A 15,000-nucleotide genomic window follows, 5' to 3' on the forward strand; every position below is an offset into this window, starting at 1 on the left:
TGAGACGCAGAGTCAAACACTCTGTTCTCTTTAATATTAAAATCATCAGATCATCACTGAGTTTAATGTGTTTAATGTTTTAGGTGTGTGTGCGTTTATCCGACCAATCAGAGGTGGCGGTTCGTCCTGTGGTTGGATGGGAGGAGCCTGCTGTTGGATGGGAGGAGCCTGATGTTGGATGGGAGGAGCCTGTGGTTGGATGGGAGGAGCCAAGATGCAACAACCAGCAGGAAACCTTATAAGGTGAAGTTAATGCGAGCGGAAGCAGCAGAGAGCAAAAGGTTGAGCAACATCAGTTTCAGCTGAAAGCAACAAAACACAGAAAGACTTCATCATGTTTCTATTAAAGAAGAAGATCTGATCACGTTGAGACAGTTCATCAACCAGAGACTTGATATTTCAGTCACACTAAGTTAAACATTTCCGGAAATATATATTTAATATGTTTTGTATGTTTTGGAGTTTTATGAGTTGCTCTTCTCCAAACACGTTGAATGTTTTATCTGATGAAGAGAAGTGAAACATTTTGTCTTTCTCTGCTCATTAAAATCACAAACACTCGTTTCTACACTAAGTTTATTATTTATATTAAAGTATAAACAGACAAGCTTCTATTCTACCAAACTATCAATGTACTTTACTGCAGTACAGTTTGAGGTACTTGTACTTTACTGCAGTACAGTTTGAAGTACTTGTACTTTACTGTAGTACAGTTTGAAGTACTTGTACTTTACTGTAGTACAGTTAGAGGTACTTATACTTTACCGCAGTACAGTTTGAGGTACTTGTACTTTACCGTAGTACAGTTAGAGGTACTTATACTTTACCGCAGTACAGTTAAGCCTGATTTATACTTCTGCGTTACGTCGACGGAGTAGCTACGCCAGTGCGCTTGGCCATTTATAGTCCCTGCGTCGAGGGAACGCGTTGCTCTGCAATTCACCGCCATGCCGCTAGGGGGTGTGTGTGGTTTCAGAGGAGTCATATCCGTATCCTTGTTTATCTTCCGGTCACAGTAGCATGTAGCATTGTGCTATGTGCGTTATGTGCGCTAATAACAGAAAACACATACCTTTTGTTCATTATTAATAATAATGGCGGTGTTGCAGGAAGAAAGACCGGAAAAAGCAACTGCCGGAGGAAATGACGTTTTGAGCGGACCAATCACAACCCTTGCGGTCCGCGTTGCCGTGACGCGTAGTTAGGATTTTTTGGAGGTGCTACAGGTCAGGCTACAGCTTAGGGGTCCGCTTCGACGCAGAGAGCTCTGCGTAGCTACGCTTCGACGTAACGCAGAGGTACTTGTACTTTACCGCAGTACAGTTTGAGGTACTTGTACTTTACCGCAGTACAGTTTGAGGTACTTGTACTTTACCGTAGTACAGTTAGAGGTACTTGTACTTTACTGCAGTACAGTTTGAGGTACTTGTACTTTACCGCAGTACAGTTAGAGGTACTTGTACTTTAAAATGTTAAATGCAATGCTTGTTGTAAGAGTATGCAGTATTACAGTAAAAGTACTGCAGTATTATGAGTGATGTAGTATGCAGTATTACAGTAAAAGTACTCCAGTATTATGAGCGATGTAGTATGCAGTATTACAGTAAAAGTACTGCAGTATTATGAGTGATGTAGTATGCAGTATTACAGTAAAAGTACTGCAGTATTATGAGTGATGTAGTTAAAGTATTACAGTAAAAGTACTGCAGTATTATGAGTGATGTAGTATGCAGTATTACAGTAAAAGTACTGCAGTATTATGATGATGTAGTATGCAGTATTATAGTAAAAGTACTGCAGTATTATTATGATGTAGTATGCAGTATTACAGTAAAAGTACTGCAGTATTATGAGTGATGTAGTATGCAGTATTACAGTAAAAGTACTGCAGTATTATTAGTGATGATGCTTCTCTGCTGCCACCTGCTGGTTTCCTGAGCAGCTGACGGGTCATTGAATGCATCACCTGCTGTTGATACTGTGAATCAGCAGCATATTTTTGTTATGAGGTTTTTTTTATTACATTATCAGGTTCTACTTTCCCTCAATGATCCTTCAAGATCTAAATAAAGGTTTTAAATTAAATAAATATTTGTATTTAAGAATAAAAACAGATTTATAACAGAAAATTACATCAACACAGCGTTTCTCTTTGACTGCTAATGATTAGATGTAACAAGGAAATATGACAATAACTGGGATTTAAAGGAGTTTTGTGTTTAATCTGTAATTTGTAGATTTGTGAAAAATGATGTTAAAGTTTTGATGTAAAGTCAGAATTATAATCAGAGGAACAAATGTTTTTGCTGCAGGGTTGAGTTTGTCATCATTAAATCAAATTAAATTAATAATAAGTTCAGTTATTTTCTAAACATTGAAGACAGAAATCCACCACAGAAGAAGAAACAACACTTTATAACATTCAACAGTTTGTTTATTGCTTTCAATTCATAAATAAACACAAATTCTGAATAATGTTCCAATAACTTTGACGTTTTCTTGTACCGACAGGAAGACGATGTTTAGTTTATCGGCGCCAGGTGACGGGGCTTCTGGGTAATGAAGTCTTCACAGGAAGCTGCTCTGTGACAGTCGTTAAATAAACAGCGTGAAACATCCTGCATCATATCTCAGGTTCAGATCTGAAGCTTCCTGTCTGTTCATTAACCGTCACACACTGTTCACACTGCTCATATCATCCTCAGTTATTCATCTCATAATAAACAGGAATCATTCATCAGTCACAGATTAACAGATTAAACAGATGAATCCTTATTCTTCTGTTCTTACACTAAAAACGTGTAAATGTGAAGAATGTAACAGTGTTTTTGTATAAACATGGTTATAAACATGAACCAGGGTCAGTAACAATACAGTTTGTTCAGATGATCAATTCAAAAATATATTAAATGACATTTGCACCATTTTTTACCAAAAGTAAGACTGAATGCTCCTGAAAATGTCAAATGGTGTAACCACAAAAGAATGATACATATTATATATTTTATCACCTACAGTGTATTTAAGTGGACTTATACTAATAACGACTTCATTTAAAACACATTAAAGGCTGTGTAAAGTGAATTCAGACATTTTCTTCTAAACACATTAAATAGGTCATAAATGTATTTCTAAAAAAGGTGTAAAAAGCATTTCAACCATTTAGATTTGAATTGTGGAGCTAGGCTTAGCGTAAACCCGCCCTGCTGCTGTAGAGGTATAAATACATTCAGCGCACACTACTACTACAGTCTACAGTTAGCCAGTTAGCTGAGTTAGCCGCCGAGTTAGCCACCGAGCTAGCAGCTGAGCTAGCAGCAGAAAGCTCTCAGACGTAGCGTCCATGTTTCTGGTAGAGGTGGTGACTTTGATTGACAGGTGACACTTGGTAGGGGGCGGGGCTTCAGCGTTTGGGAGCAGAGAAATAGGCAGACTATTACACAACTTTGAAGCCTAATTTCATATATTTGGCATTTTTTTTTAATCAATCAAATTTGGCAGGGTGGTTAACAACACACTTTTCTGTGGTATTTCAAACTCAGAACACATATTTATTCTTACTTTACACAGACTTTAAATGAAAAGAAAATAATTTGGAGTATTTCTACATTTAAATTTTAAAGCATTTTGTTAATATTGAAGCAGAACGTTTCATAAAAACAACAATTTTTTCTAAATAAGTTTTGACAAATGATGTAAAATGTGTTAAAAAGCAAAGTGTTGTGTTGCTAAAAGTGGATTATATTTATTCTACATGTTAGTTCACATTTATTTTCCTGTTTTTAAATCAGATTTATATGAATAATTACCGGTTACACCATTAGGACACTGAGCCATTGATCCATCAGCTGCACACTAATGTGTTTAAGAAGATGAAATATATCCATTGTTGTAAAGTAAAAACTACTGAGGGAGTTTAACAGCTCTGCAGATGTAGAAGTGAACAGTGTGTAAGAGTTAACGAGCATTAAAGGTTCAGTTCACACTAATTATAAACATGATATTTCCTCTTTTCTCTCTCAGGTGTTTGAAGAAAGAAAAGAAGTGTTTGTGTTGTAAGTGAACGGACTCTTAAAGGGCCGGTACCACAGTCTGACTTCAGATTAACATCATGTAAACAGACTCAGACGGTTATTTTCAGTACAGTGTTGCAGTGTAACGCAAACAAACAAACAAACAAACAAACAAACAAACAAACAAACAGACAGTACAGTACAGTACAGTCGCCTACAACTGCAAACAGAAAGAATAATAATAAAAATAAAATGTTTGGTCAAAGGAACCAAAACTGTTTCATAAATCATTTAACAGTTTCTTGTTTTACATGTTGGTGCATTAACAGTAACAGTGAGGACCGGACATTAAAGTACCATCTGGGGTTACCATGGTGACGGGGGGGGGGGGGGGGGGGATTATCAGCATCATCGTGTCTGTGTATGTTCACATGGTCAGTAACAGTAAAGGTGGTAAGATGATTAATTCATAAACATCTAATTAACCCTCCTGGTCCTCAGGTCAAGGAAGGAAGGAAGGAAGGAAGGAAGGAGTAAGGAGGAAAGCGAGAGGGAGGAAGAAAGGAAGGATGGAAGGAGAGAAGGAAGTAAGGAGAGAAGAAAGGAAGGAAGGAAGGATGGAAGGAAGTGAGGAAAGAAGTATGGAAGGAGGAGGGGGCAAATAAAGAGGGAAGGAGGGGAAGAAGGAACAGTCAAAAGAGATGAGGTCAATTTGACCCGGGAGGACGACAGGAGGGTTAAAATGTACATTTAGTATTTTGTTGGTTTTATATCATTTGAAATGACATTTGCACCATTTTTTTACCAAAAGTAAGACTGAATGCTCCTGAAAATGTCAAATGGTGTAACCACAAAAGAATGATAAATATTACATATGTTATCACCTACAGTGTATTTAAGTGGACTTATACTAATAATGACTTCATTTAAAACATGTAAATGGTTCCTGATCTCCATGGTTACCAGAGTAAATGTAATATTTAGAACAATTGTATTCCATTACCTTTATTTAATATAAAGTTATAATGTAAGATCATGCCAAACTAGTTGATATGGTGTTTTATTGACAATTTACTGTTTTTAAGCAAGTTGAATTATTTGGTACAAAGTTTTTATGGTTACACCACTTAGACATTTTTGCCATAATCCTCTAATATATTCTCTCTAAATGGATTAAAAGCAGAAATTTGATGCTGGGTCCAAAAAAAAGAATGTGTGCAAGTTATTCATACGTTTATTTTCACATTTTAACCCTTTAAATTTAAACTAAACCTCACTGACCTGAGCGACGCTGCTTATATGAATTAAAGGTAAATAATGCCCCCCCCCCTTACATTATTATACTATTATATTATCTTTATATCTTTATATTTTCCTGTCACCTCAACATTAAACTCATAAAGCTGTGATTAACCCATAATAATAATAATAAATGAACCAGCATGCTTCATAAACACTCTGATAAACAACCCAAACCCTAAACCTGCTGATATTTGACTCGTAAAGCTTTTGATGATCCTGAGTCCAAAACGACCGCTGCGTGATTTGGTCCTCGGTTTCCCAGAATGCACTGCGCCCGGTTTCCAGTCGTTTAACGGTGCGTTCAGGTGATTGTCGACAGCTCGTAAAGATGTAAACTCGTTACGTTCACAACTTTACATTAACTTTTATGTTGCTTGAGCCTGAATATAATTATTATTATTATTATTATCACTTAATATCTGACACACGTTAAATATTATATCCAAGTTTTCTTTGTTTCGTCTCTTTTACGTAAAGAAAAGCTGCGTTCTTCTATAACTGGATCTTTATTTCTGCTTTCAGCTCCGCAGTCTGATATAAAGTACGTTTGATTCTACGTTTGTTCATCAACCCTCATGTTGCCCTCGAGTCAAGGAAGGAAGGGAGGAAGAAGGAAGGAAGGAAGGTAGGAAGGAAGGAAGGAAGGAAGGGAGGAAGGAAGGAAGGAAGGAAAGGAGGGAGGAAGGAAGAGAAGGAAGGGAGGAAGGTAGGAGGGAGGAAAGGAAAGAAGGAAGGGAGGAAAGGAAGGGAGGGAGGGAGGAAGGAAGGAAAGGAAGGAGGGAGGAAGGAAAGAAGGAAGGAAGAAAGGAAAGAAAGAGAGAAGGAGGGAAGAAAGAAGGAAGGAAAGAAGGTAGGACGGAGGGAGGGAAGGAGAAAGGAAAAGGGGAAGGGAGGAAGGAGGGAAGGAAAGAAGGAAGGGAGGAAAGAGAGAAGGAGGGAGGAAGGAAGGAAGGAAAGAAGGAACAGTCAAAACAGACGGGGTCAATTTGACCCGGGAGGACGAAGAACAGTATGTGAAGGTTGATTAAACTCGTTAACTCGGCTTTGTAACTGCAGGAAAACTTTGAGTTGAACTGAAGCATTTTGGTCTCTGAATCGTTGGACCTGAAAAACTTTACTTTGGTTTTTTTTTTTTGGTTTTTAACACCTCAAGTAAAAAAGCTGGTAACTGCAGGTCACATGACCGTTAATCAGTTTGTGTAAATGTTCTGGAAGCTGATTTTTATTGATGCGTTTATTGATTTTTTGGACCGAGCTCGATGCAGAAACAAAGAAAGAGCCTCATAAAAGTCTGTGAAAGTTTCTCTTTCTTTCAGCTTTCTATGATCACCTCTTCCTCCTCCTCCTCCTCCTCATTGGTTTGTGTGTTTGGGACTCGTCCCCGGGTGGAGTCAGGTCACCCCCCCCTCGTACGTTTCAGAGATATTTTTGTCAGAACTGTTGAGCAGAAAGAAGCGCTGCCGGATGTTGAGTCGTCGCTCCTCTTCAGTGTCGTCCCTGCTTCTTCTTGAAGATCTTATTAAAGGCGTTTCTCCTCCGTCCGCCGGTGGACTCACTCTCCTCGGGCCCGTCCTCCTCCACGGGGCTCCGACGGGTCGGCGGGGGGGCGGTGGTTCCTCGAGCGCTGCCTGACGAGGACGAGGAGGACGAGAAGAGGAGCGGACCGTCGGTGGCGTCGGACGTGACGAAGAGCGATCGGGTGGAGCCGGCGGAGGCGAGGCCGGCGGCTGAGCTTCCTCTCAGCTCCCCGAGGCTGGAGCTCTTCTCCAGACCGCCGCCCCCCCCTCCTCCGACCCCTGACCCCTGGCCAGGAAGGGGGAGGAGCCTGGACGGCATGGGGAGGGGCTTAGAACTGTACAGGCTCCGTGATTCGGCGTGAGAGAGAGGAAGGGAGGAGTCAGAGTCTGAGCGGTTCATTATGTCTCTGAAGGAGAAAAAGAGAAAGAATGATTATTTAATGACAGATAACGTTGCTAACATGCTAAAAAAATGCTAAAAATCATGAGAGTATTATTTGAAAAAGACACTAATGTTGATTTAGTGTAACAGCAGCAATGATTAGATTCCCACTAAAGGAACGATGTCTGTTTGTTAGCAGCTGTGATTTTAATACATTCATTTAGAAATAACACTTTACACTTGTATTAGAATAACATGAAGATAGAATCAATAAAAGTATTAATTTAATTAGAAAATAAACTCAGATGAGCGAAGAAGTGAAAAAATTAAGATTGGAAAAACACAGCAAAGCAGGAAATTACGGAAGTCCTGATATATATATTATATAAAAGTTAATTTGTATAAACTAAACTTTCAATGAGAAACTTTGGAAACTGTGAGAAAAGAAGTAGTGAGAAATGAAAATATGGGATTAAAGTAGCAAAGCAGCGAGGCGTAGTGTAATATATAAAACGTACGATAGAAAAACAGAAATCAGCGTCCGAAAAATGAAAATCACGTAAACCGCAGATTTGTTCTCACTAACAGAGAATCATTAAAGGAAAAAAATTCACTAAAACCCGTAAACTTGACATAACTAACCCGATGACTGAATATAACTCGTAAATACTCGTTATATTCGGAAAAATCTAAATTGTAAAACTTGTAAAATTGACCATAACAATTAAATCAGAACTTCTTGTTATCTTGTAGAAATAGTAAAACTTTAAATTGTGACCTCGTAGAAATTTGACAAACTCCAAATAATCATTACTTTTAAATTAAGGAAAAAGTTCAAAACCTTAAAAAAAAAAGACCACTCGGAAAACTCAAAATCGTAACCACGTAAAAAAAAAACTGGTGCAAAATAAATTTGATGAACTTTAAATCGTGACTCATAAAATTCAAAAACTTTAAAATTGTGATCACTCGTAATGTCAAAATGGTGATCACGTGAAAACTTTGAAAAACTCTAAATCATTACTACTTACAAACCTCATAAACTCTAAATCGTGACTACGTGTAAAATTCGTAAACTTAAAAACGAAGAGAATTCTAAATCATTGCCACATATACAACTGGTGAACAATAAACTCTAGATTGTGAATACTAGTAAAATTCGGAAACCTTAAAATTGTCACTTCGTGAAAACTAATCAATCACAAACTCCTGGTGGTTTTAAAAGTCGGGCTAGCTGTAAACTCTTCACTTATTTGACTCGTGAACTTTCCCCTCGTTACTTTACGTGTTTGTAACGACGATGAATCACCCGTCTGTTTGCATATGCTCAGATTGATTACGTCCGGTCTCGTTAGTGAATCAGTATTTTTGGGGAATCGGCCGTGCACAAGAAGAAGAAGATACCCGAAGCTGCCGGACCTCTGGCTCGGCGCAGCGCCCCCCGCAGGCGGGAGGTCGGACGTCGCCTCCACAGAGTGAAAGAAAGAAGAGCGGAACAGCACAGCGGAGAAGCTAGCGGCGCTCTCAGTGTAGGAGGAAGAGGAGGAAGAGGAGGAGGCGGGGGGGCCGATGGAGGGGTGCGACAGGGAGGAGGAGAGAGTGGGGGGGGGCACGGGGAGGAAGTCCAGCTGGCCAATCGAGCGGCTGCGATTCTGGCGGCCGCTGGGAGGACGAGACGACGTGAACGAGTCGCGACGTTCAACCAACCTCTGAGAGCTGAAGGCGAGAGCGGGGTCTCCCAGCCGCTGCCGCAGGGGCATCACGCTCTGAGCTGCAGGAGGGAAAACACAACGTTAACTCAAGATTTAAAAGGTTCATAAAGCTGCACGTCTGCAAGAGAGAAGAAGAGAAGAAGTCACGGGGGAGAAAAAGTTCAACAGGTGCAGTTTTAGTAGAAGAAGAAACGACTTATTTTAATTAATTAGAGGAAATGTTTCACTTCTTTCATCCAACACTTCAGTAAATTAACACAGTATAAATGTTTTTATCTGATGATGATATAATTTAGTCTCAAGATGAAAACATGAAATATTATATTGGATCTTACTTATTAACCTTTCTGTCGTCTGCAGGTCGAATTTAATCAGTTTTTAAAAATGTTTTTATACCAGAAATATGAATTTATTTCATCTAATTAAATGAAACTCACACAGATGCTTCCATATTACATTCTTTTCAAGTATAATCATGTCTACTTTCATTGAATTGGGTGATAATCTGTATTTTATGCTTTATTATAAACAGTCAAACCAAACCAGGTGGGATTAAGTGCAAATATTATAAATCGTTTCTAAACTACATTCATCCTCTGATCTTAAATTTAGTTAAAATAATCAATCATTCTGCTTTTTTTAAAACTACAAAATGAAGTATAATCTAATTTAAATGAGGCTGTAGTTAGTTAATATTAGGGATGCTCGATATTGACTTTTCTGCCGATATCCGATATTCCCCAACTCTTAATTTCCGATACCGATATATGCAAGATAACAACATAACATATCTCCTATTGTTGAATTAACAAATTATGCCTAATTTTATTGTTCCCTTTTATAGGAACGTCCTCTCACTCGGTCCTCTCAGCTGTTTTGTCTCCAGCAGAGTAAGACCCAGATAGGACCCATATAGGACCCATATAGGACCCAGATAGGACCCAGATAGGACCCATATAGGACCCAGATAGGACCCAGATAGGACCCAGGACTGTTCTATATATATCTATGGGACCCACCGGACTCTGACGGTGACGTCACAGAGGCGACTCGCCGAAAACATAACAGAGAAAATGACAACGAGGAGGTAAACCTTCTGTTTGTGTTCGTGTACATGGCGGTGGACGCTATGAACTTGTTAGCCACGGTTAGCGACCCACGAGTCTAGTGTATTTTTGTTAAACATCATCAAGCGCGCGCCGGTAAACGTCCCATGCTGCGTTCATGTAGGCTCGGAAATGCTGAAGCCTACAGAACAAATATTGGTTATAAAAACCTGATACCGATATTTCCCGATATCACATTTTTAAGTAAATATTGTCCGATAATAATGGCCCTCCGATATATGCCAACTAGTTTGGCATCGGACATCCCTAGTTAATATATTTTATAAACAGTCAAAATTGACCTGACAGGACGACAGGAAGGTTAAAATATTCAAGTTAAAGTCTGAACTCAAACTATAAATGCAGAATAATTCACCAATCTATTAAATCAGGGTTTGATAACTTTTATTCCCCTCTGTCGAGCTGCTTTACAGTAAAACAGCAGATCTGTTTCAGATCTCATTGGGATTTGACTAAAAAGCCCAAAATTCAGAATGAGTTATTAAATAAGATGATGATAGTAGATATTATAGTAGATCAGGATTGTTGGATGAGTCTCTTATTTAAAGTGTTTTCTCCTCTCGTGAGTTTTAGCGGGTGTGAGGTGATGTTAGTGAAGAGAAGCTGCTGATGTTTCCACGTCTGCAGGGGACGAAGATGAAAGAGTAAAGAGCTCTGTGATCTGACCAGGGGGAGGAAGAGTGAGGAAGAGGAGGAAGAGTGAGGAAGAGGACAGTGAGGAGGCGTTCACATGGACACCTGCTGCATGATGAGGTCACATGACTGTAAAATAAGTTTTAACCAGTTTACACTGTCAGCAACGCTCAGGTGAACGCCGCCTTCTGATTGGTTCAAACCTCTGAAAACTCTTAAACAGGTGAAATCTGCTCATTTATTTATATTAAAGACATTAAATTGTTTTCTTTCTGAAATTATAGTGACTAAAAATCTTCATCAAAACCATTAAATGTGAAAATAATCGTATGAATAACTTGCACACATTCTTTTTTATGTGGACCCAGCATCAAATTTCTGCTTTTAATCCATTTAGAGAGAATATATTAGAGGATTATGGCAAAAATGTCTAAGTGGTGTAACCATAAAAACTTTGTACCAAATAATTCAACTTGCTTAAAAACAGTAAATAGTCAATAAAACACCATATCAACTAGTTTGGCATGATCTTACATTATAACTTTATATTAAATAAAGGTAATGGAATACAATTGTTCTAAATATTACATTTACTCTGGTAACCATGGAGATCAGGAACCATTTACATGTTTTAAATGAAGTCATTATTAGTATAAGTCCACTTAAATACACTGTAGGTGATAAAATATGTAATATGTATCATTCTTTTGTGGTTACACCATTTGACATTTTCAGGAGCATTCAGTCTTACTTTTGGTAAAAAATGGTGCAAATGTCATTTCAAATGATATAAAACCAACAAAAATACTAAATGTACATTTTAACAAACCTGATGCTGCTTTTAAATCTAGTTTAACTGATTTATGAAACATCTTATTTGTTACTGAGCACTTTGTTTACAAAAAGAATAAATTAAAATCTACTAATTTAAATAATTTAAATAAATGAATTAGTTTAATGTTTTTGGAGCTGAAGATGCTCGTCAATCAAAAGGATAGATTGATCTGATCGATCAGAGGTTTAAACCAATCAGAGGAGAGGTGTGAGGGGAGGGGGCGGGGCTAGAGGAGGGAGGGGCCAACCCGAGTGTTTCCATGGTGACTGGGAGTCTGCGATGCCACTCAGGGGCCAAAGGTCGCTCACTCGCCGGTCCATCTGCCACGCTGCGTCTGCAGGGAGCCAATCAGGAGAGAGATGCCAAGAAAAGAGGACCAATCAGAGAGAGGAGAGAGATGATTGTAGGGGGGGGGGGGGGGATGGGGGGGGCGACCACAGGCGAGCCGAGAGAAGAAGAAGAACCCCTAACCCTCTGCTGTGATGAGTTCATAAGTTAAATGTTACAGAAGCTTCTCACATTCACTTGAAAACAATAAAAAAGTGCAGTTTGTCTGAATTAAGGAGATAAATTAAACAACTTTCATTCCTTCTGAAGATCTAAAGGAAGCAAACTCGCTGGCTGAGTTCTGTGTTTGAGACGCTTTGACTTCAGGACGAAGCAGCTGTTCAGGTCTGATGGACAATGTGAAAAATGATTCAAGTGATTGTGAGACGCTTCTGTAAAATATTCCAAATGTGGATTCATCCGCCGCTAAAAATAGTCCCTGAAAAACTACTTCAGCTGTTTCATGAGATTAAACGGACTGATGTGTGTGTGTGTGTGTGTATAAACATGTCTTTCTATCATTAAGAGGACCAGTTTTCAATTGAGAACCAGCGTTGTGGGGACATTTCTGCGTTATTAGGAGATTTTGGTTCCCATAACTTCAAAAGGTTGATTGAGACTTCAGACTTGGTTTTGAGGTGAAAGTCAAGAGTTGGGTTTAACTAATTAGTTGTCATGGTTAAGATTGGGGGGGGGGGGGGCAGAGGATGTATTATGTAAGTGAAGGTCCTCACAATGATATAAAGACAAGCGTGTGTGACGTAAAGTTTATTTGTAGAGAACATTTAAGGCTGAAAACATTCTAATAAACACAATAAACCACAAATAAACAAACACAGAATTATACACATGATAACAGAGTAATGCGAATAAAGAATGTGTGTGTGTGTGTGTGTGTGTGTGTGTGTGTGTGTATGTTAGTTTGTTAATTAAAACATCTCAAACACACACACACACACTGATCAGCGCTCTCATCAGTAACTCACACTGCAGCGTCCCGGGGGACAGGATGTCCTCGTCCATGTCGTCCAGGTCGTCAGACAGCAGGAGGTGCTGTGGGGTCGGAGGTCGCAGGCCCAGGAAGGACGGGTCCAGGTTCAGAGCCGCAGCCAGAGAACCCAGACCCGGATTATTAACCAGGCAGAAGCCGGTCAGGGCCTCCATCTGCTGCCAGCGGTGCAGTTTCTCCCTGAGAGCGGCCGTCACCTCGCCCAGCGCCTGCCTGAGGGGGGGGGGGGGGGGTGGAGTCAGCCGAGGTATGATCAGTGTGTGTGTGTGTGTGTGTGTGTGTTCGGGGTCAAAGGTCACTCACTTGGCTGACAGGATCTTGTGGTCGACGTCGTCCAGCGAGGAGCTGTGAGCCACGTGGAAAGTCCCGAACAGAGAACTCCTCTTCTTCTTAATCTTCTCCGCCTGAAACATCATCATCATCATCACCACCACCACCATCATCATCACCTTCATCATCATCATCATCATCATCACCATCATCAGCTAATCTGTTATTATCTGAACCAACTCTTCCTGTAGCTTCCTTTAACACTGTACATCAGCTCAGAAGGGACAGACTTCACTAACTGTAAATATTCCCATTATTTAGAATTAGTGGGAGAAATAAGAGCAGGAACAGTAACATGTAAGCAGTGTGTGTTGGTCTGTTGCAGTGATGTAGGCAGTGTTGGGGAAGCTACTAGTTCAGCCTGGCAGTAGTTTGAACAAACTGGAGAAATGTAGTTTGTAAAACTACAGCTTAAAAAAAGTATTTTTTTTATGGTTCTGCTGGTTCCACTGGTCCCTCCATCTTGCCTTGACCCAGGCAGCCTTGGAGGTATCAGATGGTGTTTTGCAGAGCAGTTCTTGGCCGTGTGTAGCAAAGGGTCGCAGGACTTGAGAAGGAAGCTTTGCGTTGTCTCCGTAGTGATCTTGTAGAGGTGTGATTCACTCGTCTGTGGGTTTGAGCAATACCAGCAAGGACAGGCAGTGGGTTTGTTGGAGCGGCTCGTAGACTTCCCAGACAGGCTGCAGGACGGCGTTAAGTGTCCAGCTTCTAGACATGGAGGCTACGGAAACATATCTCTGTGAACTCCTGTCACCCTACTCTCCCCCTCAGTCCCTCAGATCGTCCACCTCCAACCTCTTCACAGTCCCACGCACCAAATTATCCACCTTGGTAGGCCGGTCCTTCAGCGCCACGGCCCCCAAGCTCTGGAACTCTCTCCCACAATCCCTCTGTGATTGCCCCTCCGTCTACATTTTCAAGTCCCAGTTAAAAACCTTCTTCTTCTGCTCAGTCTTTTTTGTTATATCTTTTGTAAAGTGTCCTTGGATTTGTGAAAGGCACTATATAAATCACACCTATTATTATTATTATTTATTATTACGGCACCAGACTGGAGAACAGTACTCAGCGGCTGCAAACACCAAGGCCTCGGTGGAGATGCGTAGTGTCTTTGTTGTGGCTCCCATGTGATACCAGCTAGACGACGTATCAGTGCGGCACCAACAGTTGTCTTTGCCTTGACTCTGACCAGGTGGTGTTTAAACGACATTATTCAATCAAGCTTCACACCCAGGTATGTGGGGAAGAGCTGGAACTGCAGCCTGGTGTTATTAATCACAATGTTCATTTTGCCGGTCGCTTCTTCGTTGTTGAGGTGGAACATTGATGTTACGGTCTTGTCAACACTGAGCTTAAGGTGCCAGTTCTTCAGGTATGAAGGATGTTCATGTCTTCAGAGAGGCCTGATTACCAGGACGGCTTGCTGAGTAAAACGGCCGGGTCATCTGCATAGCCGTACTCCCTTTATAGCATAGCAGGTAGGTCGTAAATATAAATGTTGAATAGTTGTTGACCTACTGCTATGAAGGCCAGCTGGTTCTTTGGGCAGCTGGGGCTCGATCACTGGGTTGGGTTTATTGAATGCATAACAATGAGATGGGCCGGTATCCTTCGGGGTCATCAGCTGGCTTGTTTGGCTTCGGCAGAACGATCACTTTGACACAACGGCAGATCTTTGGCAGCGTTGAATAGTGGAGACACAGAAGGAAGGAGCACAGCCAGTCGGTTGCCTTCTTGCCTTTGTGTTTTATGTACTCAGGGTGGAAGCTGACACACCACTAAGCTGTGTGATGATGGTACAGTCATTATATTT

At 40.4% G+C, this 15,000-nt stretch overlaps 1 protein-coding gene across 3 annotated transcripts in view; it reads right to left on the reverse strand.

The window, feature by feature from the left end:
- Nucleotides 1–6,353: 6,353 nt before the first annotated feature.
- LOC133994093 (stromal interaction molecule 1-like) overlaps nt 6,354–15,000 on the reverse strand; it is a 26,423-nt gene continuing 17,776 nt past the window's right edge. Inside the window, exons 10-14 of one of the 3 annotated variants that reach the window (XM_062433285.1) lie at nt 13,161–13,261; nt 12,835–13,070; nt 11,769–11,855; nt 8,922–8,985; nt 6,354–7,239 (exon numbers count right to left, since the gene is read on the reverse strand). In XM_062433285.1, the coding sequence (XP_062289269.1) occupies nt 6,801–7,239; nt 8,922–8,985; nt 11,769–11,855; nt 12,835–13,070; nt 13,161–13,261 (927 nt within the window). In that variant the 3' untranslated portion in view covers nt 6,354–6,800. The remainder of the gene's footprint in view (nt 7,240–8,921; nt 8,986–11,768; nt 11,856–12,834; nt 13,071–13,160; nt 13,262–15,000) is intronic. The other 2 variants (XM_062433284.1, XM_062433286.1) reach the window with 2 other exon arrangements.

The sequence above is a fragment of the Scomber scombrus genome, chromosome 14 (genome assembly GCF_963691925.1).
Source record: "Scomber scombrus chromosome 14, fScoSco1.1, whole genome shotgun sequence".
In the NCBI taxonomy this organism is placed as follows: Eukaryota; Metazoa; Chordata; class Actinopteri; order Scombriformes; family Scombridae; genus Scomber; species Scomber scombrus.